The sequence below is a fragment of the Leuciscus leuciscus genome (assembly GCF_965113295.1).
Source record: "Leuciscus leuciscus genome assembly, chromosome: 10".
Taxonomy (NCBI): domain Eukaryota; kingdom Metazoa; phylum Chordata; class Actinopteri; order Cypriniformes; family Leuciscidae; genus Leuciscus; species Leuciscus leuciscus.
This window is the reverse complement of record NC_138734.1, coordinates 22,222,309-22,248,162: the sequence shown is the minus strand read 5'-3', so window position 1 is coordinate 22,248,162 and position 25,854 is coordinate 22,222,309. Positions and strand designations below refer to the sequence as shown.

At 40.1% G+C, this 25,854-nt stretch overlaps 1 protein-coding gene and 2 long non-coding RNA genes across 3 annotated transcripts in view; all 3 read right to left on the bottom strand.

Moving 5' to 3' along the window:
• Window positions 1–5,712: 5,712 nt before the first annotated feature.
• LOC309508652 overlaps window positions 5,713–25,854 on the bottom strand; it is a 179,230-nt gene continuing 159,088 nt past the window's right edge. The window contains exon 2 of the long non-coding RNA XR_014209643.1: window positions 5,713–6,373. This is a non-coding gene — a long non-coding RNA (uncharacterized lncRNA). The remainder of the gene's footprint in view (window positions 6,374–25,854) is intronic.
• Window positions 14,485–15,772, bottom strand: LOC309508569. The gene is made up of 2 exons (XR_014209557.1): window positions 15,062–15,772; window positions 14,485–14,819 (listed from the first exon to the last, which is right to left on the bottom strand). It is a non-coding gene; the product is annotated as an uncharacterized lncRNA (long non-coding RNA).
• LOC309508358 (extracellular calcium-sensing receptor-like) lies at window positions 16,598–20,902 on the bottom strand (the record flags this gene model as incomplete). Its single annotated transcript, XM_082182956.1, has 5 exons — window positions 16,598–17,511; window positions 18,769–18,892; window positions 19,126–19,347; window positions 19,544–20,329; window positions 20,609–20,902. The coding sequence occupies 5 exons, from the start codon at window positions 20,900–20,902 to the stop codon at window positions 16,598–16,600; spliced, it is 2,340 nt and encodes a 779-aa protein (XP_082039082.1).

Genomic DNA, 25,854 nt, shown 5'->3' with positions numbered 1-25,854 from the left:
TAAAAAAGATCTATCTCTATCCCAGCATATCAAATACTTTAGAGGTTTACTTTTCAGAGGAACTTAAATTAGCCAAATTAAACTGAATTACTTAATTGAATTCCATTTTACCCTTTTATTATTATGTCTGACATATATTCATTGGCAACACAACTGGTAATTTAAAATAGCACAGTTCTTTTAAGCAGTTTCAGTCTATGTTTAATCATCAGGCAGACTCAGAATTATTTAGAATAAAATAAGGTCTTACCTGGAATGATCAAACAAAGGCCTGAAGACATCAATCCTGTTCGTGAGACGCCAATTGTAGATTTAAATTTAGTCTTTCCCCTTATTATTAGATTCACAGGGCCGGACACCAGTTATCTTGCCAAGAAGAATTTTTATTCTTATATGTCAGGAGAGAATCTTTCAGAAGATGTTACATTCATGCCAGGTCTATGCATTCTCGTATTTCTCTTCCCTCACATCTCTTAGTTTCTCTGATGTGTACAGTAAGATTGAGCTTATATACATCACTGAGCGACTTCCATTCATGGTAACAAACTATGTTGCTTGAGCTTAAAAATGGAACGTATATGTCATAGAACATATGGCACAATTCACTTCCATATTAAGAACATATCTTTGTTGCTTACATCTGCATCAGTTGCAACATGATACATTGTACACACCCTCTACAAAATATAGCTCATCCACCTGTCTCATGTGACATGATCTTCACATGGTTCCATGCTATCTATAGTCTCCTCATGCACTCAACACAGACACATAACTCTGGCTTGACAAAATACATTATGAAATTATTATGAAAATGAATAAAGAAAAATAATACAAATACATAACATTAAACAGTTAATTTTTAGTCTTCAAGCTGGGTCTGCTTCGCATGCGCCCGCTGCAGTACTGGCTGAAAGCGCGCGCGCCGCGCAGAGCTTGGACCTCCGGTCTCGCGCGCCTCAAGGTCGATCAGAAATGCGTCACAGCTCTGAAACCATGGACAGTGACCGACTGGTACCGGTCAGGTGTAAGCCTGGGGACTTCCTCGAGTGTGAAGGTGGTGTCTACGGACGCCTCAACCTCGGGATGGGGAGCGCTGCTCGAGGGCAGACCGTTATTCGGCCAGTGGTCGGAACGGGAAAAGCTTCTGCATATAAACTGCCTGGAAATGATGGCAGTCGACAACGCGCTGAGGCGCTTTTGTCCCCAGATAAAAAGACACCACGTCTTGGTCCGTTCGGACAACATGTCAGTGGTGGCTTATATAAATCACCAAGGAGGTATCAGATCCAGAATCCTTCACAGGCTGACGGAACGCCTCCTGGTCTGGGCTCAGCACAATCTGCGCTCGCTCATGTGCCCGGCCATCTGAATGTGGGACCAGACAGACTGTCCAGAAACAATCTGCCGACAGGAGAATGGTCTTTACATCCACAGACAGTCAAAATGCTATGGAGGACATTTGGCAGAGCGGAAATAGACCTATTTGCGTCTCAAGAGAACGCTCATTGTCAGGAATTCTTCTCCAAGAGCAGGGATGCGCTGGCTCACGTCTGGCCCCGCTGCCCGCTCTATGCGTTTCCCCCTGTCACGCTCCTACCCCAGGTGTTAGAGCGAATCAGGGAGAGCGGATGCCCAGTGCTACTCGTCGCCCCATTTTGGACAAACCAAGTCTGGTTTCCAGTCCTGATGCAGCTGACGAGTACCGCCCCGTGGCCGATACCGGTGAGGAGGGATCTCCTCTCGCAGGCGAACGGCTCGATCTGGCATCCTCGCCCGGAGCTTTGGTCCCTACATGTGTGGGCCATCAACGGGTACCCGTTAACCTCCCAGCGGGAGTGTTAAACACGATCACGCAGGCTAGAGCTCCATCTACGAGGCGGCTCTATTCCTCAAAATGGTCAGTGTTCACTAGCTGGTGTACAGCGAGTGGCACTTCACCCTCACGCTGTGGGGTGCCGGAGGTTCTCTTCTTTTTTACAAGAGCTTCTGGATAAGGGCAGAACCCCATCCACGCTCAAAGTTTATGTGGCGGCCATAGCAGCGTTCGCTGAACCACCGCTTGGCCAGTCATTAGGAAGGAACGATCTGGTCATTCGCTTCCTTAGAGGAGCTAAGAGGCTGAACCCTCCCAGACCACCCTCAGTTCCCGTTTGGGACCTTTCCACGGTTCTGGAAGCCATGAAAGGTGCCCCATTCGAGCCAATACAGTCAATAGACCTGAAACTCTTGTCTTTCAAAACAGTGTTTCTTCTGGCTCTCGCTTCAGTGAAGCGCATAGGGGATTTGCAAGCGCTCTCAGTAAGCGCGACGTGTATGGAGTTTGGACCGAATGACTCGAGGGTCATACTCAAACCAAAGCACGGATATGTTCCTAAATCCCTCAATACACCGTTTAGGGCACAGGTGATCTCCCTGTCGGCCCTGCCGGTATCTGAAGAGGAAGGGGACGCAGGCTTCCTTTGCCCGGTTAGGGCGTTAACCCTCTGGAGTCTGAGCGGTTTTTTGGGCCCTGGGGGTGTTCTGACATGCTCTGACATTTGTGCTTTTTTCAGTTGCTTATAAACATATTAATGGCAAAGGTGTAAATTCACTCTATATAGCACAAACAGGACTACAATAATATGTGAGCCACATGTATGTACATGTTTTCATTTTTGAGAGAATAATGTTTATGCGTGGTTATCGAAAAAACTAAAAATTTAAGTTTTTGAAATAAGGCCACAAAACACATAGTAAATATGTGGCAATAAGACTTTTGACTAATGGATGTCCTCGCCTAGAGTTTTTTCTTCAAAATTATGTGAAAATAGTCTTGCTTTATCGTTCACATAAAACCATACATTGATTTAAATTGATGTAAAACAGGTTTTGCTTGGAAAGCCAATATGCGAGGGGGCGTGAACGAGGAGTGGTTTACACCTTAGAATACACCCACTCTGCATAATGATGAGCCATTCACTCAGGTGTGACACTGACTGAGCCACAATGCAAGGACAAAAGATATATTTAGAAGAAGACTTATATTGACCATTTAAGATTTTGCTTACATCTATCTTGTAAATATGTTTTGCTATTTTATTAAAACGGTTACAATTACAACAATAATTAGTATTTCAACAATATTTCAAGTGTACTCTTTCTTTGTAAAAAAAAATGATTATAGGCCTACATTTTATCTATGTATTCATTAGTTTGAATATAGCCAACATTGGAACAGCTAACATCTTAGTTGATGACTTTATTTTTGACAAAAATAGTATTTTATATATAGAAATTGCTAAACAAAAGCTTATTTGATGTGGCAGTATATTCTACAGTAAAAACTGTACCCAAATCTAGTCAACAAAATGTTGTCTTTCATATTTCGTCTGACTGTAACGTTGTTTTCATGAAATATTAGGGCATATTGTTAATTTGCAGTTTAATACGTTGCTTATACAAATAGCCTACATTTTATTTCAACATTCAGTCGATTTTTTACTCATCTCAGTATAGCAATACAGTTTGCTAAAACATCATCATTCATTCACACACGCGATTTAAATTTAAACTGTCTTTGCCAGCTGTGGTAAACAGCGCGCATCTCTGCCGTTTATTCATTCATAAACAGAAACCCACGTGAAGAAATTCACGTGAGAAGGAAAAAACTTACTAGTATTCCGCAGCTCGCTCCTCGATATACCCGCACTTCTGAGGGACATTTTCCATTAGTAGCCTATTATTCCTCACAGCGCTGCAAGACGGTGTAAACAAGTAATGATCTAAATAAACTTGTGTGTTTTCTCGAGCTGATGGGGGCGTTCACAGGATTGCCTCAACCATTTGCGTTTGAATAGCGCGCGCTCTCCGTGGGCGGAGTCACATTACATCTGAATTAGCTGTAATTAGGTCGACTGGAATCGCTCTCTTTTAATACAGATTTCACAAGATGAGAATATTTGTTTTTTATATAAATTACTTCATTTAAAAGAAGAGAATTCAAGCTTCATGCCTGTGTGTCTGTATGCCTGTTTGACTGAGTATTCGCTCAGTTATTGTTAATTTTCGGACGCGTTTCGGAATGGACTACACTGGCAGAGAGAAGGCAGAACTCGCTTCGTGTTTATTTTTCTTTATTTGGCAAAAAGCACAACACTTTGTTTTTATTGTGAGTATACATAAAAATAATACACATTTAACAGAATCGATTGATGTATGAAACTCCTATGGAAAATCAAAGTCAACAGAGTATTTATGAGTTTCTTTTACACTAATAAAAAAAAAGCGAGCTGGTATCGCCGGCGATACCGTAGACCTCAGGGGGTTAAGGGCCTATGTGTCTCGCTCATCTGTTTTCAGACAGACAGAGCAGCTCTTTGTTTTGTTCAGCGGACGTTCTAAGGGACTAGCTGCGTCAAAACAGAGTCTATCCAGATGGATAGTTGATGCTATAGCGCTAGCTTACACATCCAGGGGCCTGCAATGCCCGATAGGTGTCAAAGCGCACTCCACAAGAGGCATGGCCTCGTCGTGGGCTTGGTCCAGTGGGATTGCCTTGCAAGATATCTGTATGGCGGCAGGCTGGGCCTCCCCGTCTACATTTATAAGGTTTTATAACCTCGAGGTTCCCGCTTTGCAAGCTAGGTTGCTCTCGGTTTAATTTTTCAGTATTGCCCGCCCGATGCTATCGGCTCGGGATGCTGAAACTGCTAGAGCATCGATCACTGATCGCCTATATACTTCTGTGGGCAGTACGTAAGTCCCCCATATTTACCAGTCCAGGCTGAGTTCGCCCTGGCTGTGTGGAACACTTGATATAGCATGCTCTTATCAGAGCTCAATATTACAGGAATGATGCTATTCTAGCCCCTCTTCCCGGATTCTCTGTGAGTCCCTTGTGATTAGGCACTGTATGAGCCCCGGGCACCTGCCCTTGGGACTTTAGTGTTATGTCTCAAGCACGCACGGCGTTTTACATTGTGTTCCCCTAGCGTAAGATATTCTTACGCAAGTACGAGAGACCTCTCGTAAGAGAACGTACTCGGTTACTAACGTAACCTCGGTTCTCTCTAGAAGAGGGAACGAGTACTTGCGTATCTTGCCGTGCATGCGTCATGTTCTGATTCGCTTCAGCGATGAAAAACTGACTAAACCAGCCTCTCTGGGCCGTATTTATAGCCCTGGCCCCACCCGATTTCGGCGGGACATGACGTAATGGGCGCAAAGCGCCCTCATTGGTTCTGACGTCATGAGGAGCCTCTATCGATAGGCTGGTGCAGTTGCCGCAGAGCAGCCAATGGGCGCGCGAGCTGTCTCGCCCATGTCTGCATGCTGCTGCAATGCGTTTTACATTATTGCAAAATTAAGGATAATTTTTGGCTTCAATATCTCGAGGAAAAGAGGTTTTCCCCTAGCGTAAGATATTCTTACGCAAGTACTCGTTCCCTCTTCTAGAGAGAACCGAGGTTACGTTAGTAACCGAGTACGTTTTACCACCCCTTTAACTAGCAGATATCACCATGAAACTTTCCCAGTTGATTACCTACATTAAGATGAGAAAAAAATGTATTACAAGTTTTCTATAATTTAATGTTTAAATATGCAAATTAGGCAATATCTAATTAAATATGTGCTATTTTGCAAATATTTAAAAAAACAAAATCTGAGTATTGGATAAAGCCAGGTTAAAATTTATTTTTTCATTGTGTTCACATATTAGATGGAAAAAAAATTACAGAGGGATTTATGGATATCTACTTTTGTTATCCTGTAAATCAGAATATACTGTCAATAGCCTTAAAAAAAAGATTTTCGCCATGTTTTTTGGAATAAAATGTTATATAAATCAGGCTAGGAATAATATATTTACAAATCCCTCTGTAAATGTCTTCATAATATAACTAGGTACAAGACTGGAAAGTTTGGTGTATATAGGTGCTACTGAAGTGGAGATTTCGTACTTGGAGTATGAGAGAAAGGTCATTTTGAGAAAACGGGCTTTAAAGATTTATCATCAGCCAATGAGATTGCGCATTCAGCCCTTTTACTTTCACGATTGGTTGCTGATAAAAAGGAAATGACCATATTTGGATCCGACAGCGTTGTAAAGGAGAGAGAGGGCTATCCAGCCGTGCGTGTGATGAAAGAGAGCAGACAGAGATCGCGGAGCAGCGGGAGGATTAAGAACGCCAACTTTTGTTGAATTTATGAGAAATCTACTGACGCGAACAGACAAAGTGTAGTAAAATAAAGACCTTAATGTGTATTTCTGACTTTTTTTCACCACAAGTCTGAAAGAAGACATGTTATTGAAGACAAATATCCAAAAATCTCAAAATTGACCAGTAAAAAAAAAACGATGTTTTTGCCTGCCGTGTCTCGCCTTAAACAACTGCTACACCATGTTTTTACATTTACAGTTAAAACATGTTTTATTAAATAAGGGTTTAAACATGTTACGTGAACTTACAGTCAAATAATGCCATTGCATTTAATGGTCTATGCATGTATTTGCAATTATACAGACAAAATATGTTATTTCAGATTACGTTTTAAACATTTTATAGTAGGCTACTGTATGGTCAATGTTCTTTTTTTCATGTTGCTGTGTAAACATGTTACTTCAGTTCATGGGGTTTTACCGTTATTTTCATTAATGGCAAACGTTTGGCACCCTGTGCTGCCATGCATTTGCTCGTTTTTTTTCTGTGTTTTTTTTACAGTGTATGTAACGCAAGTACATTATAAGTAACTTTAATTAAATTACATAAAAATGAACAGTAATCCCTTACTTTACCTTTTCAGTGGATAATTATTTTAATTACAGTAACGCGTTACACCCAACACAGCCAGCAGAGCAAGTGGCAAGGGCGGAGTAGGCAGGGAAGGTGTCAAGAGCGGAGATGGTGGTGCAGATGGCCAGGGCGGAGCAGGTCGGGCAGGTGCCCAGGGCAGAGCAGAAGGCCACCGTGGAGCAGATAACCACCACAGTAGAGCAGATGGGACTGAAGACCCCCACGGCGGAGTGGAAGGAGCTGGTAACCAGGAAGATTGAGCTGGCGGGGCCGAAGACCACCACGCTGGAGCTGAACATCCCCAGGGCATATCTGAAGGAACTGGAGACCACCGCTGCTGATAAGGAGAAACTGGAACACAGAGCACAGAGAGGTTAGGGTTGGCCTCAGGGGTCATGTCAAAACAAACAGAGGGTTTATTTATAGCCTCTGTGACCATAACAGGGCAGGCAGGACATCCAGGAATACTGTCTATGACAAGGTGAACAGAGTCTTTTATCATGGTCTTCTTGGACGAGACTCTGGGACTTAGAATGGCCTCTCTAGCCAAGACAAGACAGACAGGGAGTTCAATAATGGCATCTGTGGCAATAACAGGGCAAACAGGAAGTTCATTGACGACCGCCGTCAAGTCAAGTCAAGTCAAGTCAAGTCATCTTCATTTATATAGCGCTTTTAACAATGTAGATTGTTTCAAAGCAGCTTTACAGAGACAAGCGTATAATTGAAGGTAACAGAGATTGTTTTGGCTTTATAGCGGTTCTTTAATAAAGTTATTTTCAAGCTAAAGTTATTTTTGATTGATTTGCTTCCGTCGCAACGATCATTTGTTATTAAATTAGGGGCCGCTAAGACGACACCATTCTCTCTACACAGACTTTAAATGCGAACCTGTGAGAAACACTGATGGCGTTCACATGCGTATTTAGAATTGGTTCTATAGTTATGTGCGTTTGAATATATGTGCGCAGGTTTGGAATTCCCTTCAGACCAAGCCTAAACAAAGTACTGAGCTTTCCTTATAAATTTTGATAGAGAATTTTATTTTATTTTGTCACTTCCGGTAGGAACGCGAAACGAAATTTCCCGACAACGCCTTATCTGTAGAGTGGTAAAGGGATCCTCCATAGGGAGAGACTAGTTGGCACTTCAGCACTGCGTTGTCATCGGGTCCAGGTGAAGGTCCTTCATCAGATCTGGATACGGCCTGGATCCGGGAGGCTGCGGGAAAACCTCGAGATAAACACAGACACTAAAATTAGCGTAGATACCATTCTTCTCATGATGCAACAAGCACATCAGGATTTATGGGAAGTGTTCCCGGTTCCAGCTGACCTAATCTATGCAGCCTAACATTGAATTATAGAAGTCTATAATGTATTATGTGAATGCTAGGTCAAAGAGATGTGTCTTTAACCCCCTGGGGTCGGCTGTGTCGCCGGCGATACCAGCTCGCTTTTTTTTTTATCAGTTCAAAAGAGATTCATTTTGCTCTGTTGACTTTGATATTACAAACAAGTTTCATACATCAATCGATTCTGTTAAATGTGTATTATTTTTGTGTATACTCACAATAAAAACAAAGTGTTGTGCTTTTCGCCAAATAAAGAAAAATAAACACGAAGCGAGTTCTGCCTTCTCTCTGTCAGTGAAGTCCATTCTGAAACGCGTCCGAAAATGAACCATAACTTAGCGAATACTCAGTCAAACAGGCATACAGACACACAGGCATGAAGCTTGAATTCTCTTCTTTTAAATGAAGTAATTTATATATAAAAAATATATTCTCTGTTTATGTTATCTTTATGAAAAGAGAGAGATGTCAGTCGTTCTCATCTCAGCTCATTACGTTTTAATATGCCCCGCCCACGGACAGCACGCGCTATTCAAACGCAAATGACTGAGACGATCCCATACAAACTGTGAACGCCCACATATCAGCTCGAGAAAACACATCAAGTTTATTCAGATCATTGTACTTGTTTACACTGTCTCGCAGCGCTGTGAGGAATAATGATAATGGAAAATGTACCTCAGAAGTGCTGGTATTGCGAGGAGCAACGGATGGAATACTGTAGTAAGTTTTTTTTCATTCTCAAGTAAATCGCGTTTCTGTGTGAATGAATGAACGGCAGAGATGCGCTGTTTACCACAACTCGCAAAAAGACGGTTTAAATTTGAATTGCGTTTCTGTGTGTGAATGAATGATCTGCTTTTAGCAAACTATTTTTCTATACTGAGTAAAAATCGACTGAAATATGTTGAAATAAAATGTATTTGTATAAGCAACGTTTTAAACTGCAAATTAACATTTATATTCCTTATAATAAAAACGAAAGACCTATGTTACAGACAAATTAAAGACAACATTTCGTTGATTAGTTTTGGATAGATTACACATTTTTACTGTAAAATATCTGCCACTTCAAATAAGCTTTTGTTTGCCAATTTTTGCTAATATGTTAAATATAGTATGTTTTGTCAATGTAGGCTATATTCGAAGTAATGAATCCTTAACTTTGAAATATGTATGATAAAATGTATACTTTAGTTTTTACAAAGAAAGATTACACTTCAATTGTTGTTGTAATTGTAACCTTTTTAATAAAAAATATATATTTACAAGGTAGATGTAAACAAATTTTAAAAGGTAAATATAAGCCTTTTCTTTAAATAATTTTTATTGTGTTTTATTATTGACAAATTTGGGGAGAGGATACATATTCCAAAACTGAAAACACAGTATGAGAATTAACTGCACAATTACTAGACATGTTTTCCTTGGATATTATACAATTTGCAAGCAAAATTTGTAAAAAAAATAAAAAAATAAAAAAATAAATTGACATGCTTCCAACTGTGGTAGAATGAATATATATATATATATATATATATATATATATATATATATATATATATATATATATGTCACGTTTTGGGTTTGTTCTTGTCATGTTTCTTTGTCATGTCTTGTTTCCATGTCTGTCATGTGATTCCCTGTTTGTCATGTGATCCTGCCATGTCTTGTCATTGGTTAATTGTCTGATCATTGTTCACAGGTGTCCCTTGTTTTGTCATTAGTCTGTGTATTTAAGCCCTCATGTTTGCCATGTGTCTTTGTCAAGTATTGTTTCCTGTAGTCTGCTGTAGTGGTGGGCAGATCGAGGCTTCGTGAAGCAATGAAACAGTTGAACCAAATGGGCCATATTGTTTCGAGGCTTCGAATCAATCCGACACCCGTCTCAACGGTGTCACCTAGTGGTCACTTGCAGGTGTTGATCTGAAACAACCTTGACGAGCCATTAAAAAAAAAGTGTTTTTTTATTATTGTATTTTTCTAATATGTGAAGCTTGTAACCTATAGGCTCTTCACTGTGCATAATGTTATTTTGGTCCTGGAAAATGAATATTAATAAAAGAAATCAAGCCACAATGTCTCACTTTTTTAGAGATTTTTATTAAAAAATATTAATTTCTCTGCTGTGGATGGACTTAGCCTACTTCTTTTTTTACAGATAATTTCTCCAGCCTTTGAACAAATCCTCTCACAAGGGACACTTGTTGCTGACGTGCAAAGATATTTTTTAGCTGACATACAAATGAGGAAAGATTACTGCTCTCTCTTTCCAGTAAGTTAGTGGATCATGAGTTCTGGGCAAATACGCAAATTTCAAATTCTCCTCAAATGGCGCATCATGGATGATGTATTGTTGCAGTAGGCTATCTGCCGATCACAATACACACATCTCACTTTATTTGGGATTTCTAAACGGAAATGCTCCCACACCACAGATGTACGGCATCTCTTCTGGGGAGCCTCCATTTTATCTATCTATCTATCTAAATCTATCTATCTATGTAGGCCTATCTATATATATGAATCTATCTATGTGTCTAGATATGTATCTAGATATAATCTATTTATGTAGGTATCTATATGTATCTATCTATAATCTATCTATGTATTTATATATGTTTCTATAATCTATCTATATATGTATCTATCTATTAATCTAGCTGTCTATATATATTTATATCTATGTATCTATTAATGTGTCACTATATGTATAGGCCTACTCTGTCTGTCTCTAGCCTATCAGTCAATGTTGTGTAAATTTAAATGTAAGCCTAAATAGCCTACAACTAATCAAATCGCACTATGTCACTATATCACCAAAAATCTCAAAATCAAACTCCTCTCACAAAAACCCACGAGGTCAATATGCGTTGATTTCACTTTTATACAGATGTGCGCGATTGTGTGGTCTGTTCCCGACCGTGTCAATCAAAAGCTGTTTCTGCGGACCACACCTGATGAAACACTTAGTGAAACACTTCGAGGCTTCGTTTGGCCATAGTCACGTGACATGGGTGTTTTGAATCACGCTTCGGATCAGTGTTTCGAAACATCTGCGCTTCGGGATCTCGCAAGCTTCGGAACAACTGTTTCGCGTCAGCCATCCCTAGTCTGCTGTTGTGCAAAGTTCATGTTCATGCTTTGGTTTTTGTTTTCATGCCACGCCATATTTTTGTTTCATGTTTTGTTTTAGTTATAATAAACTGCACATGGGTTCTCATCTCTCAACTTGCCTCCAGTGGATCCTTATTACAAAATATATATATATATATATATATATATATTGCTCTTGCATTCTTTCTTGTGGCTATAGGTGACACACCTGAATGAATGGCTCATTAAGTATGCGGGCCCCATTGTCTCCTCAGGTGTGAATCACTAAATATGCATGATGGTGTTGAATTGTTGACGCCCCTTGTGCATATTGCCTTTACAAACAAAAAGTGTTTTACAAGATTTAAATCAATGTATTGTGTTATGTGAATGATAAGGGCAGGATGATCTTCACATCATTTTGAAGAAAAAACTCTAGGCCTTATTGTCACATATTTAGTATGTGTTTTGTGGCCTTATTTCAGAAACTTTAGTTTTTAGTTTTTTCAATAACCATGCATAAACATTATTCTCTCAAAAATACAAACATGTACATGCATGTTGCTCACATATTATGGTAGCCCTGTTTGTGCTAAATAGAGTGTAATTATACCTTTGCCATTAATATGTTTATAAGCAACTGAAAAAAGCACAAATGTCAGGGCATGTCAGAACATCTCAAGGACCCCAAAAACCCCTCAGACCCCAGAGGGTTAATCTGGCTTTGAACTGACAGAGTGTGTCTGCTTCCCGGACAATGGTAGGAAGACTGTACAAAGTTTTGGTGCTAAATAGGAGAAGGATCTACCGCCAGCAGTCGATTTTGATATTCTAGGTATTATTAACTGGACGGAATTTTGAGATCGCAATAGACGTGAAGGACTATAATGCGTTAAGAGCTCGCTCAAGTACTGCGGAGTTAAACCATTTAGTGCTTTGTAAGTAATCAGCAATATTTAAAAATGTATGCGATGTTTAATAGGCAGCCAATGCAGTTTTGACAGAACCGGACTAATATGGTCATACTTCCTGGTTCTGGTAAGAACTCGAACTGCTGCGTTTTGGACCAGCTGTAGTTTGTTAATTAAGCGTGCAGGGCAACCACCCAGTAGAGCATTACAATAACTCTTAAAAGTGAAGAAGTTCATAAAATCATTACTGCTATGTTGCTTGGAAACTTCGGTGCTTGAAGCTTTATTTTTCGTTAGTTTAGCCACCGTTTCAAATAAATACCTAGGATTATGTTTATTTTCTTCTAATAGGGTTGAAAAATAAGCAGATCTAGCAGCTTTTAAAGCCTCTCTGTAAGTAATCGAGCTCTCCTTCCATGAAATGCGAAATACCTCTAGTTTTGTTTTCTTCCAGTTGCGCTCCATTTTTCTGGCTGCTCTCTTAAGGGCCCGAGTGTGCTCGTTGTACCACGGCGTTGGACTATTTTCTTTAATCGTCTTTAAGCGCAACAGAGCAACGGTGTCTAAAGTGCTGGAAAAGAGAGAGTTAAAAGTTTCTGTTGCAATATCAAGTTGTTCTAAGCTATCCGGGATGCTGAGATGATGAAACTGATCAGGAAGATTATTAATAAAGCAATCTTTAGTGGCAGAAGTGATAGTTCTAACATATTTGAAACACGGAGTCGGCTTTGCAGCCTTGGCTAAATGTAATTTACACGAGACTAGATAATGATCTGAGATGTCATCGCTCTGCTGCAGAATTTCAACGGCATCAACATCTATTCCGTGTGATAATATTAGATCTAGAGTATGATTACGACGATGAGTAGGTCCTGACACGTGTTGTCTAACTCCAATTGAGTTTGCAATGTCTTTAAATGCCAATCCCAATGCATCTTTTTCATTATCGATGTGTATATTAAAATCACCAACAATTAGTACTTTATCTGCAGTCAATATTAATTCTGATAGAAAGTCTGCAAATTCTTTGATAAAGTCTGTATGGTGCCCTGGTGGCCTGTATACAGTAGCCAGCACAAATCTCAAACGTGATTTATCGTTTATACTATATATTTTTACATTAAGCACCAATGCTTCAAAAGAATTATATTTAAAACTTGATTTCTTAGTGGTTTTGAAAATATTACTATAAATTACAGCAACTCCTCCCCCTTTGCATTTCAGACGAGGCTCATGTTTATAACAATAATCTTGTGGGGTGGACTCATTTAAAGTAATGTAATCGTTTGGTTTTAGCCAGGTTTCTGTCAAACACAGCACATCTAGGTTATTATCTGAAATCATATCATTAACAATGAGTGCTTTTGAAGTAAGCGATCGAATATTCAGCAACCCAAGCGTTAGCATTTGCTCATCTGTATTATAGCTGTTTTTTATTTGTTGAACATCAATTACATTTTTAACCTTAGATGGGTTTAAAAGTTTTTGGGATTTCCAAGTTCGGGGAACAGACACAGTCTCTATATGATGATAGCTAGGTGAAAGAGGCTCTATGTGATGGGATTTATCTGACCTTGGTGACGCGAGGCCGCTAGCAGACGGTCGGTTTAGCCAGTCTGTCTGCTTCCTGACCTGAGCCCCAGATTGTCATGTTTGAGCTCTAAGACTATGTGCCATATTACTAGAGAGAAGAGCAGCACCATCCCAGGAGGGATGAATACCATCTCTTTTCAACAGGTCAGGTTTGCCCCAAAAACTTTTCCACGATGCGCCGTGGTCGCATCAGGGCATAAAGGGAACTCAAGGGCAACCTCCGTTGTCGAGACAGGAAAGGCAGGGAGCTCTGGGGCCTGAGCATGTTCTGGAGTGGATTCATGGGCTATAGTGGGCTCTGGAACAGACTCATGAGCTGAGAGTGTGTGTGCGGCCCAAACACACAAAATGGCCTCGGCCATTACAGGAAGAGCAGCCGCTGGCAGTGGGATCCATAGACATGTATAGAAAGGCTAGATAGCTTACCGGCGCTGAGAGCCAATGGGACCCGACGACGTCACACGGCGGCCATCTTAGGACAGGACCGCTCGTCCAGTTATAACATTAAAGTCTATTGTGCATGTAGTGCTGAAATAACTATATTTTGCTCAATTTTCAACCGATTTTCAAACAGCTTGGTGTGTCATAAACGTCAGGGATGCGGCTATTTAACTGCATACTTGTGAAAAATTATAGCCACGGAGTTTATTAAGAAAATAGTATATTAAGTAGACTAGACAGGTAAAGTACTAGGTATACCCATACACACACACAGTAATGATGTCAATATTTATAAGGTACATGAAACATGAAATAGTGCAATTTAGTTTATTACTAATATTTACATTATTAAATACATGTGTAAATTTATGTATAATATAAATCTGTCTCAAGTTGCCATTCTGTAAAATAAAGAGAAAAGAGATGGGTCTTTGTTTTTTGTTTTTTTACTTAGGTCCAAAGGCACACAATTAGAAAAAACTTAAAAAAAAAACAAAAAAAATATAAAAAAAAAAACAAACATTAAGACACAATTGGACACAAAACTCTTTCCATCAATACAATATAATCAATACAGCTCCCAATACAAAACCTTCCCTTCTCAGGGCACGCTCCCACTGTCTCCGGCGCTCGCTGCATTTGGGAAACCTTACAAATGGGAGAAATAGTAGTCAGATATAAATGATTGTTAACCTTGCACCTTTATTTCCTTCAACATTGAGGGTATGGACTAAAATACAGTATAAAATATATTATCATTTTGATTCTATGTACTGCATGTATGCAAATATATGTAGCCAATCTTGTAATGTTGTCTCAGTTACACTATTCCTAGCAGAACTTGTATTACTAAGTATCCTAATAATAGTCATAATATTTTCTTTTCTTACTTGTGAAAGGTGATCCCACGCGTTCTGGTTTGGAGGCTCCATGCGTTGGTGCAGCCGTAGGCGGCACAAAAATCAGGCATTTTCCACAAGCGTAATCAGAAGTTCTGTAAACAAAAAACCAACAAAGTAATCCAAATGTAAAGATGTTTTTAAGAAACCAAACCACTTGGAAATCATGTGTAACTCAAAGCTATGTTGAAACGAAAGACTAACCCTGCCTCTCCCACCAATTTACAATTGCTTGGTGACTCACTTACGACCTCTTCACTGCTAGCCAGCAAATAAATACAACCACATCCACAAAATGACATTTAGACAAAAGATTAGGTTGTCAAGAAACGTTGTTGGTCTCAGGAAACCTGTTAATAATTGAAAATGTCGACTGTGGTATCACTTTAGAGTAGAGGGCAGCCATGAAACACACAGCTACGCTGCAATGTTAAGCGTTTCTCAAAACGTGAAGCTACAATTTAAACATCGGCATCAGCACATATCATAGCCACGTTAATAAGGTTTGTAATAAACCAAACCGTTTGTAAATCCGTCAAGAATTCAGCAAGTTACGAGCATTTTAGTTGGCGTATGTCACTCACCTTCCGTCCACAGCAGCAGGGAGCAGCAGCGCAGTCTCCTGACCTAAGATGGCCGCCAAGTGACGACACAGCTGACTCCGCCTTGAGCCATCTAGCCTTTCTATACATGTCTATGGTGGGATCCCTGTGGGGATCCCAGAGCTAACAAGGTAACAATACACAGGTGTACTGAATGAAGCCATAATGAGTCCAGGCATATTGGAGCAATGGGGAATATAGTCCTTAATATTAACGCAGAGACAAATGGAGTGCCCTCTGAAGAAGCTCATGGGTACTCCACCTGGAGGATATGACACAATGACCTTGAGGTGCTCTTTCAAAAGTTTAGCTGTCCTGTTGCCACGGTGGCGCTATATAGCCATTTTGTATATCTCCCATACACGCTTTAAATATTGCATTGTGCGTGTTGTGTATAAGGTTGTTTATAGGGCATTATGCGTGCATTATAATGTATTAAGAATGCCCTTATGATGCATTATAAATACTGATTCATTTTGTTATAATGCATTGTACTTTTAAATGTTATAACTACAAATATGTAAGTATTATAATGTATTGTAAGTATTGTGATTATTTATCAGATGATACAACATATTATAAGGTTGTTTGTAAGGCATTATGCATGTATTATAATGCATAAAAATAAAAATAAACTTATAATGCATTATAAATACAGACTTAATAGACTTTGCCTTTTATTTTATAAAATGAAGTATCAAAGTTGGCATGTGAAAACAGAATTGTAAAGAGAATTTAAAAAATATATAAATTGACACTTATGATTTCATTATATATTTTTCCATCTTGTTTTTTTTTTTTTTCATAACTGTTACAAGCACAACCATTAAGAAAAAAAGAAGTATAACAACTGATGGGTTAGAATCACAGAATATGTCATTTGTGAGTGTTTGTATGCACCACTGCAGTGATTGCACTGTGTGACTCAGAGGGCTTTTGATGGTACTTTGCCCATTAGGTGTTTTTTTGTATTCTGCTCTGGCCTAAATATAATAATGAAACACTTAGGAGCAAAAATACAGAGAATCAGACCAAAGCTTGAAGCTGAAATGGCAAATATCTCCACAGCTACAGTAAATTTCCCTGGAGAGCTGACATAAGCTGGAACAAATGTGATCCAAACAGCACAGAATATGAGCATGCTGAATGTGATTAATTTAGCCTCATTGAAGTTATCAGGGAGCTTTCGGGCCAGAAAAGCTAAAATAAAGCAAAGGAAAGCTAGGAGGCCAATATAACCCAGTACAGCCCAGAAACCAACAGATGATCCTAAACTGCATTCTAGAATGATCTTTTCTTTGTAGTGTTGCATGTTATTGTAAGGAAATGGTGGAGATATTGTTAACCAAAGCACACATATCAGTACCTGTACAAGAGTGAAACCAAAAACACTGAGTCTCTGTTGATGAGGCCCAAACCATTTCTTAACATCACTTCCTGGACGTGTAGCCCTGAAAGCCATTAACACCACTACTGTTTTCCCCAGAACACAAGAGATACAGAGGACAAAAGTGATGCCAAATGCTGTGTGACGCAACATACAGGACCATTCAGTGGGCCGACCAATGAAGGTAAGTGAACAGAGGAAACACAGAGTCAGTGAGAAGAGCAGCAGAAAGCTCAGTTCTGAGTTGTTGGCTTTTACTATCGGAGAGGCCCTGTTTTTGTATAACACTAAAGCCATGCTCAGAGCCACTAAAGAGCCCGCAATAGAGAAAGCAGCCAGGATAATCCCAAGGATCTCATCCCAGGAGAGAAACTCCACTGGTTTAGGAAGACACTTGTCCTTCTCATTATTGGGCCAGTACTCAGGTAGACATTTGTGACAATCTAAAGAATCTGGAAGATGAAGAAATCAGTGCTTAATAGTCATTCATGAACCACAGTAAGAAAATGGAGACAAACAGGAAAAATCAACTCAATCGAAAAAGCAGGATCTATGATATGGTGCTCATTTTTGTAAAACAATAAAGAAAGAAATATGGCATCATGTTTTTATTTAGTACTACCCTAAATAATTATTTTAACAAAACAGATATTTACATATAGTCCACATAACAAAATGACTGTATTTACACAAATTAACCAGTTCAAAAGTTTACTACCTGGATGATCAATGACTGTTTTAATGCCTTGATTATTAACACTGTTTTTATGTTTTGTGATAGTTGTTCATGAGCCTTGTTTATCATGAACAGTTAAACTGCCCACTGTTATTTAAAAAAAAAAAAAAAAACCTGCAGGTCCTGCATACTCTTTGGTTTTCCAGCATCTTTTGCATATTTAATTTTGAGATCCATCTTTTCACACTAATGACAATTGAGGGTACTATTACAAAAGGTGCAAACATTCACTAATCCTGAATAAGGTAATACTGTACAAAACACTGGCAATCTTACTCCATGAGTCTAATAAAAAAAATTTCAGTAATTCAAAAACGTTTATCTGTCCACAAATTCCCAATTACCAAACCGAAAAACAAAAAATGTTGATGTTCAACAATAATACAATGTCACTATTTTGACATTGTCATTAATGTCACTATTTCAAAATTAGATAAATTAACCTCAAAACTTTTATGACTGACATAATCTATGACTATATGACTATAATCTTACAAATGTTGATATTTACATAAAGTGACAAAATTAAAAATAGAGTAGCCATTCATCAAAAGTTGAGATTTTGTGCCGTTTATGGTCAACAGTCAAACTAAAATGCATCTTATTCTTACCCCATCTTACCCAAGATTTGTAAGAACTTTGTGCATGAGTTTTTAACTAGATTTTTCTTTTCTTTATGATAAACTGTCTTTTATGTCACTGGCTGAGAACCAGGGATGTAGTGGAGGCTAAACGCACGTAAACGCCGTTTGCGCACCTCCCAAAATTCGGAAATAGCGTTTACCCACCTCCAAAGTGCGTTTATCCACCTCTAAATTGTGTTTATCCACCTCTAAATAGCCTATAGTTCCATTTTAAATTAAGCTTATGTCGTTTTAGTTTCATATTGTTCATTATTAGTTTCAGTAGTTCATTTATTAGTTGCTCAGAACCATCTGTGATTTATCCAGAAGAATGTGTCTAAACATATTACCTGTTTCATTACTGATTTCTCCTTTTGCACAGTTAATGCAGTCATAACAGCAGACAGGTCTTCCTTTTTGCACAGCCTTCCTAGAACCTGGAGTACAGCTCTCACTGCACACAGACACAGGCACCTGCAGGTGACAAACAGCATCAGAGTCAGAAATGACTTTTTATTTTATTTTTATTTTTATGAATAATACACTTTACAATTTTTTTATTAATTGATTTAATAGAAGTGTAGGACATAAATGTATGACCCTGTCCTTTTATATTGTTGGAAGAAAATATGTCTTCAGAAATATACAAAAACATGGGTATTTCACAACACTCGTAAGTAATCACATTTTATAAACACCTTATATACCTTTTCACTGCCATCATACCAAAAGATAGCTCTGTTCAGACTGAATTCTCGGCTTTTAGGCTGGGATGCATCATATTGACCCACTGTAACAAAATCAACTGAACTGTCTCCCTGAAGCTGCCAATTCACAAGTTCATAGGTGGCCATGGGGTCTCCATTGGTATCGAATGAAACAGAATAATTGTTTTTTGTAAAGTTCACTCTTTTGAGCTGATCAAAAACCTGCATGATAGACAAGATACAGATCAATTGTGATGACGTGGTTGTGACTAAAATTATTTGCTGATAATCAGTATACAGTAGTTCTACACAAAAAGTAAATAAATAATGCTGTATTTTAATGAGAATTTTTAAATTCTCGTTAGTAAACGTATTGTTAAAAAAAAATAAAAAAGAATTCCACGATAAGCAAACGTACCTGTCGGGGCTCAAATTTTATGTTTTTGTCACAATACTTTCCATTACAGACAATGCCATGGATAGCATGTGCTATAGCATATGTGGCTTTGTACACCATGTTAGTGATCCTCAACTGGGACGTGTCTGTGTACGGGTTCTGTAATGCGCGCAGGTCCTCTGTGCCATCACATGCTGGCATACCAGTAGAAGAACCTGTCTGCTGTTTTAGACTACAGCTAAATGAGCTTTCCCAGAATTCTGTCAGCAGGGGAAATTTCAGCGCCTGCTCTGGAGACAGATCAAGTAAAAACTTACGAAATCCCGGGATAACAGACCGCGGGATTCCAAAGCCTACAGTACCGATACACAAATTAAACCGCAGCATTTCTGGGTCTGTAACCCACGCCTCACTGCCAATCCACTGCATCGGAGGAGGAGGCTGCTGACTCAGCTCTTCTAAGAGAAATCTCATGTCACCTGCGGCCAAGAAGGCAACTATTACACGAGCCGTTGATCTGCGAATGACATCAGCGACTCTTTTCAGTTTACTGCGTGGCTGGGTCCTGTAGTAGGCCTCAGAATACTCCACACAGATTCCCTCCTCCTCCGCAGCCTTCAGGAATGATGCCATGCCATTGTTCCCGTAGTCTGAATCACTGCGCACAGCCCCGATCCACGTCCATCCGAAGTGCTTGACCATCCTTGCCAGTGCGGCTGCTTGATGGTGATCGCTGGGGATGGTCCTGAAGAAAGTAGGATACTGCCGCTTGTCACTGAGACACGCGCATGTTGCGTAATGACTCACCTATAGTGCACCAAGAGGGGAAGAAAACATTTCAAATAAAATGTTTCCGAACATATAAGGACTTTAAGTAAACCTTTTTGATCCTATTACAATAATACATTCATTATATGTCTTGTGAGAAATGTTGACAGATGGTCCTTTTAACAAATGTTTTCAAAGTTTTTCCACCTGTGTTATGGCAAAAATACAATGGTTTTTGAGTTTCTGGCACAGCGCCACATTTGTATTTATTTTGGAAATCTCTTAGAAGACTAGAATATAGTTTTACTGAGCAAACACCTGTGGAATTCCAAAAGGACCGAAAAGCCTTGACATGCTTATAGATGGTGTGGAACCAGATTCTCCAACTAGTGCAAGAACTGCAGCTGATTTTGCACAGGAATCAGTGTCGTTAAATATGAGATCTAGTCCGTTGGCAAGCTGAAATGATACTTTGATTGCCATTGGCACAGAGCCACAAGAGTCATATATATGGTACCCTAATGTTATGCCCGGTAAGAGATCAGAGCTGTTGTTTATCTCTTGGATAGCGAACTGCAAGGCACGAGCAAAGCGCAGCTCTCTGAAGTCCATGCTGTTGAAGTACACACAAAAAAACTAATTATTTTTTAAAATTATACTAATTAACATTTTAAAAAATAAGGATGTGAACGTTTTGATGGTCTGATTCTGATTAACTTAAGCAAAAAGACAGTTATGAACATACATTTTGCAAAATAACAACCCACTCAAGACTGCTCAGTTAAAAAATGTATTACATTTTATATTAAATTCTAACCTGCCACTGCACTCCAGTGGTTGTGGCTGTCTAGTATACGTGTGCTTCTCTGTCCTTAGATAGTAATGAATGGTGAAAGCCCCTCCAATGATGAAGTCTCCGTCCTTGAAGAGAGCAGGGGGCTGAGGGTCACCTTGGAGGATGCATGTGCCTAAATTAACCCCCCACACAGCAGGAAAAAGTATGGTAATACACAGTGTTGTCACTGTCAATAAAATATTAATATGCATTTCTCCTGCTTGGCAAACAACCACTCCAAATGTGAGGTGGGAGTTAAGCCTTGTTTTATATACTCACCAGCCAACATACTGTTGTATGTTGTACAACTCCGTAATTAAAAACGTTAGAGGGTGTGGTTAATATTTCATATCAGTAAATCATAATAAAACAACGTGTCTCAAGTGAATCAAAACACACAAACCAGGACCTTCTTTAAGGCAATCCCACCCCTGCCAGCCTCAAGATAAATTAGGTTAATGAAAAACTTTTAGGCCCGGTTTCACAGACAGGGCTTAGACTAAGCCAGGATTAGACCATAGATCAATTAGGACATTTAAGTAATTTTTATAAACATGCTTAGAAAAAAAACATTACCGATGTGCATCTTGAAACTAAAAAGGCACTGATATATTTTTAAGATCAGTCAGTGCAAGTTTATTTCAGTGGAAACAGCTCAGACTTACATTTTAGTCTAGGACTAGTCTTAAGCCCTGTCTGTGAAACCAGGGGATTATCTCTTAAACTTTTAATTTTAATTGATTTGAATCTCCTTTACTACTTATTTTGCAAGCAATTTGCCAAGTTTGTATGTTTCAGTGATACAACTATGATGAATTCTGCTATACATGCAGCCATAAATAATAACAATTACTATAGAGACATGACTTTTGTGTTCACTGTCTGGGCGATGAACACGTACACTCTCAGTTCTTGAGGGAGCTATTTGCGTGAACTGTGAGCGTCTCCTTGTAAGGACGCGCCGCTTTTGTTTGTCTATCTTCTTGAGGGAAGAGGGACAAGCATCTGTGCCCGGCAGCAAGGGTCCCTCTCACGCTGAGGAGGAGAGAAGATTCAGGTCGTGGGGATCACAAATGGAGCTGGCTGAAGAGTTTGAGAGAAGAATACATTTTCTCACGCGCTTCAGCCACTGACAAGAGCGCTCTGCTGATGAGGATGCGGCATCTAATGCATTCTCTGGTTCAGCAGACAGTGCTCTACTGGCACCATGCCAGGTAGAGCAGGAAATGGCTGTTGAGGGCGAAGAAGACGAGTCATCTGAGCCCTCGTGGCCGTCCTGCCCCGAGTATAATGAGCTGTTGGGGGTTATGGAGCATGCTTCAGACAGGCTCAAACTGTTGTGGGAGTGCGCTAGAGAAGAGACTACTCGTGGCAGGTTAGATGAACAGTTTATTTCCGGCCATAACCCTCCAGCTCCTGTGAGCCTTCCATTCCTTCCCGACCTCCACACTTAGCTTGAGAAGGCATGGAATTGAGCTGTATTGAGCCCACATCCACCGACATAGGCATGCAAACTAAGCAAATGTCGAGGGGGTGCATGAGCATGGATACGTGGTGATTTACGTGTACTCTAAAAGCTCCGGCCCTGCCTACAAAGCCGCTTAAGAACACATAGTGGTTGAACAGCAGGGCATACGCGGCAGCAGGACAGGCTAGCGCTTCACTGCGGTATCCGAGCTGCGCCGCACCACTGACCTGGCTTTCCGCGCCAACAAACAGACCACCGCCGCAGTTGGTAAATCACTGGTGGAGATGGTGGCAACTGAGAGACACCTGTGGGTGAACCTTGTAGACATTAGGGAGAAAGAGATTGGCTTTTGCCTCGATGCCCTGGTCTCGCTGTCCGAGCTTTTCAGCACCTCCGTGGAAGCCGTGGCTGGAAAATCATGCATTTAAATCATGCATACCGCGCAGGTCTGACTCTGCGCCCAGGCAACCAGTGGAATAGGTTCCACTGTGGAATCCTTCCTTCTCCTCCGTGAAATAGGTTGCGGAGAAGGCACGACCAGAGAAAAAAGAAGCAGGATTTGAGGGAAGTGATCCATCACAGGTGCTCCCAGCGCCAGTGAAGTGGTCCTTCCCTCTGAGGAACTGCACATCCACCCTCTCCTCTTCTTTCTTTTTTCCCTTTGTGCCCTTCTTCCTCCACAGGCACTCATAACGTTTTGCTGGATTTTCTTCACATAGTAGCACAATAAACTTAAATTACTCCGTCATTTATGGTCATACAGAAAAAAGAAATATGAAAAAAGAATCTGTGATATTTCTACTTGTGTATGTGTCCACTTACAATCAAATCAAAACATTGTGCTTTTGTAAAATAAAGAAAATAAACAGGGTGTGCTTTCTGCCTCTCCGTCGCGGTGAACTTTTTTTTCTTGATCACGTCTATAAACTGAAACAAAACTCAGCGAATACTTGTCACACATTTATGAGCCATATACCTTTATAAACATTTAAGTGTGTACTTTTAAATGATCGGATTCAAACTGAAAACAAATATTCTCTGTTTAAGTAATATGTATAAAACCAACAAGATGTCCAGCTTCTCAAACCCTTGCTCATTATTTTTAATTCGACCACGCCCACGCGCGCAAAATAGATTGACATGCAAATTGTCCACATGGAACGCGAACGTGCTCGTTACCTCAAAAACAAAGCACCAAAAAACTTCACAAGTCTCTGCTTTTCGTCGAGTTTGGAAGACGCCGTGAGCTTACATTGGATTTACCTCAGAAGAAGAAGAACGCAATTTGAAGACAAGAAAGATGTAAGGTAAGAAATTCTTAATTATTAGTTTATGTTATTGTTGCACTTCACATTGCATTTGAACTGTTGCTAGATATATGGTGAATATTATAATATTTAGACCCGTGTTTACTATACTGTGTTTGTGGATATCTGCTCAAACGTAGATATGTATAATATGGTAACCATAATGTTTCATATTTTGAAGCGCGCCGTGCGTTTCATGTATCATATTTTGGAGCGCGCTCTGCGATTTAATGTATCATATTTTAGTAGTAGTAGTAGGTTCTTTATTGATCCTTTAACAGGAAATTACAGTGTCACAGCAGCTTCATGACAGACATAACACCACATATTAGTTCAGTTTTATCCTGACCTATTAAGTAAAAAAAAAATATATATATATAACAAACTACTATAGCAAACTATGCATAAAAGAGACAAAGGTTATTTTTGTGCGTTGTAGAGTCTTATAGCAGCTGGTATAAAGGATTTCCTGTACCGCTCCGTCTTGCATACTGGTGCAATCAGTCTTTGACTGAAGGTGCTTCTGTTTATCACCTTCAGGGAGTGGAGAGGGTGTGCGGGGTTGTCCAGTATTGAGCCTAGTGTGTTTAATGCTCTGGTCCCTGCCACCTGCTGGACCGTCTCAAGTTCAGCCCCAACCACTGAGCTGGCCTTCCTGATGAGCTTGTCAACTCTGTTTCTGTCTGCTGTGTAAACTCCCTCTCCCCAGCATGCCACAGCGAAAAACACAGCACTAGCCACCACTGTGTGATAGACCCTGCAGAGCAAGGGTTGGCAGATGTTAAATGTCCTCAGCCTCCTTAAAAAATAAAGTCGGCTTTGCCCCTTACGGTACACCACCTCCATATGACTCTTCCAGTCCAGCTTACTATCCAGCTGCACACCCAGGTACCTGTGATTGGCAACCTGCTCCACCTCGTTGCCCCTGATGGTGACTGGTGTTGGCTGGATTCTTCTCCTCCTCCCCCTCCTAAAATCCACCACTATCTCCTTGGTTTTTGTGGTGTTGAGATGTAGGTTATTGTCCGCACTCCATTTCACAAAGTTGCTGATTGTTCTTCTGTACTCCTCCTCATCGTCTCCGTTGATGAGGCCGACCACTGAGGTATCATCTGAGAATTTCTGCAGGAAGCAACCATCAGTGTTGTATTGGAAGTCCGCCGTATAGATGGCAAACAGAAACGGTGCTAGCACAGTTCCTTGTGGTGCTCCTGTGCTGCTTAGAATGGTACTTGAGACACTGTTCTGTAGGCGCACATACTGTGGTCTGAGGGATAGATAATCCAAAATCCACAAGACCAATGATGGATCCACCTTCATCTTTCCCATCTTCTCCCCTAACAGACGAGGCTGGATGGTATTAAAGGCACTTGAGAAATCAAAAAAAGTGATCCGCACAGATGCATCAGAGGTGTCCAGATGTGTATAAACCCTCTGCAGCATATAGATGAGGGCATCATCTACACTGATGTTAGACTGATATGCAAACTGTAAGGGGTCCATTTTATTTGACACACTAGTCCTAATGTAAGAGAGGACAAGTCTCTCAAATGTCTTCATGACATGTGAGGTGAGTGCTACCGGTCTGTAGTCATTATGGTCGGTGGAATGTTTTTTCTTCTTTGGGACAGGGACCAGGCAAGATGTTTTCCACAACCTTGGAACCATCTGTAAACACAGGCTCAGGTTAAACAGGTGTGTTAGAATACCACATAGCTCTGCAGAGCAGGTCTTCAATAATCTGGGGCTGATGTTATCAGGCCCCACTGCTTTCCTTGGCTTCAGACCACCCAGCATCGCCCTGACCTGAGCTGGATGAAGAACTATAGGCGGGGCTGTTGGTGGGCTGCTATGGGATGTGGAGAGGGGGCTATGAGCAGATAATATCCCAGGAGTGTTGGGAAAAGGAGGGGGAGATGGAGAAGAGGCAGCTGTGGCCAATAGACCAGATGGA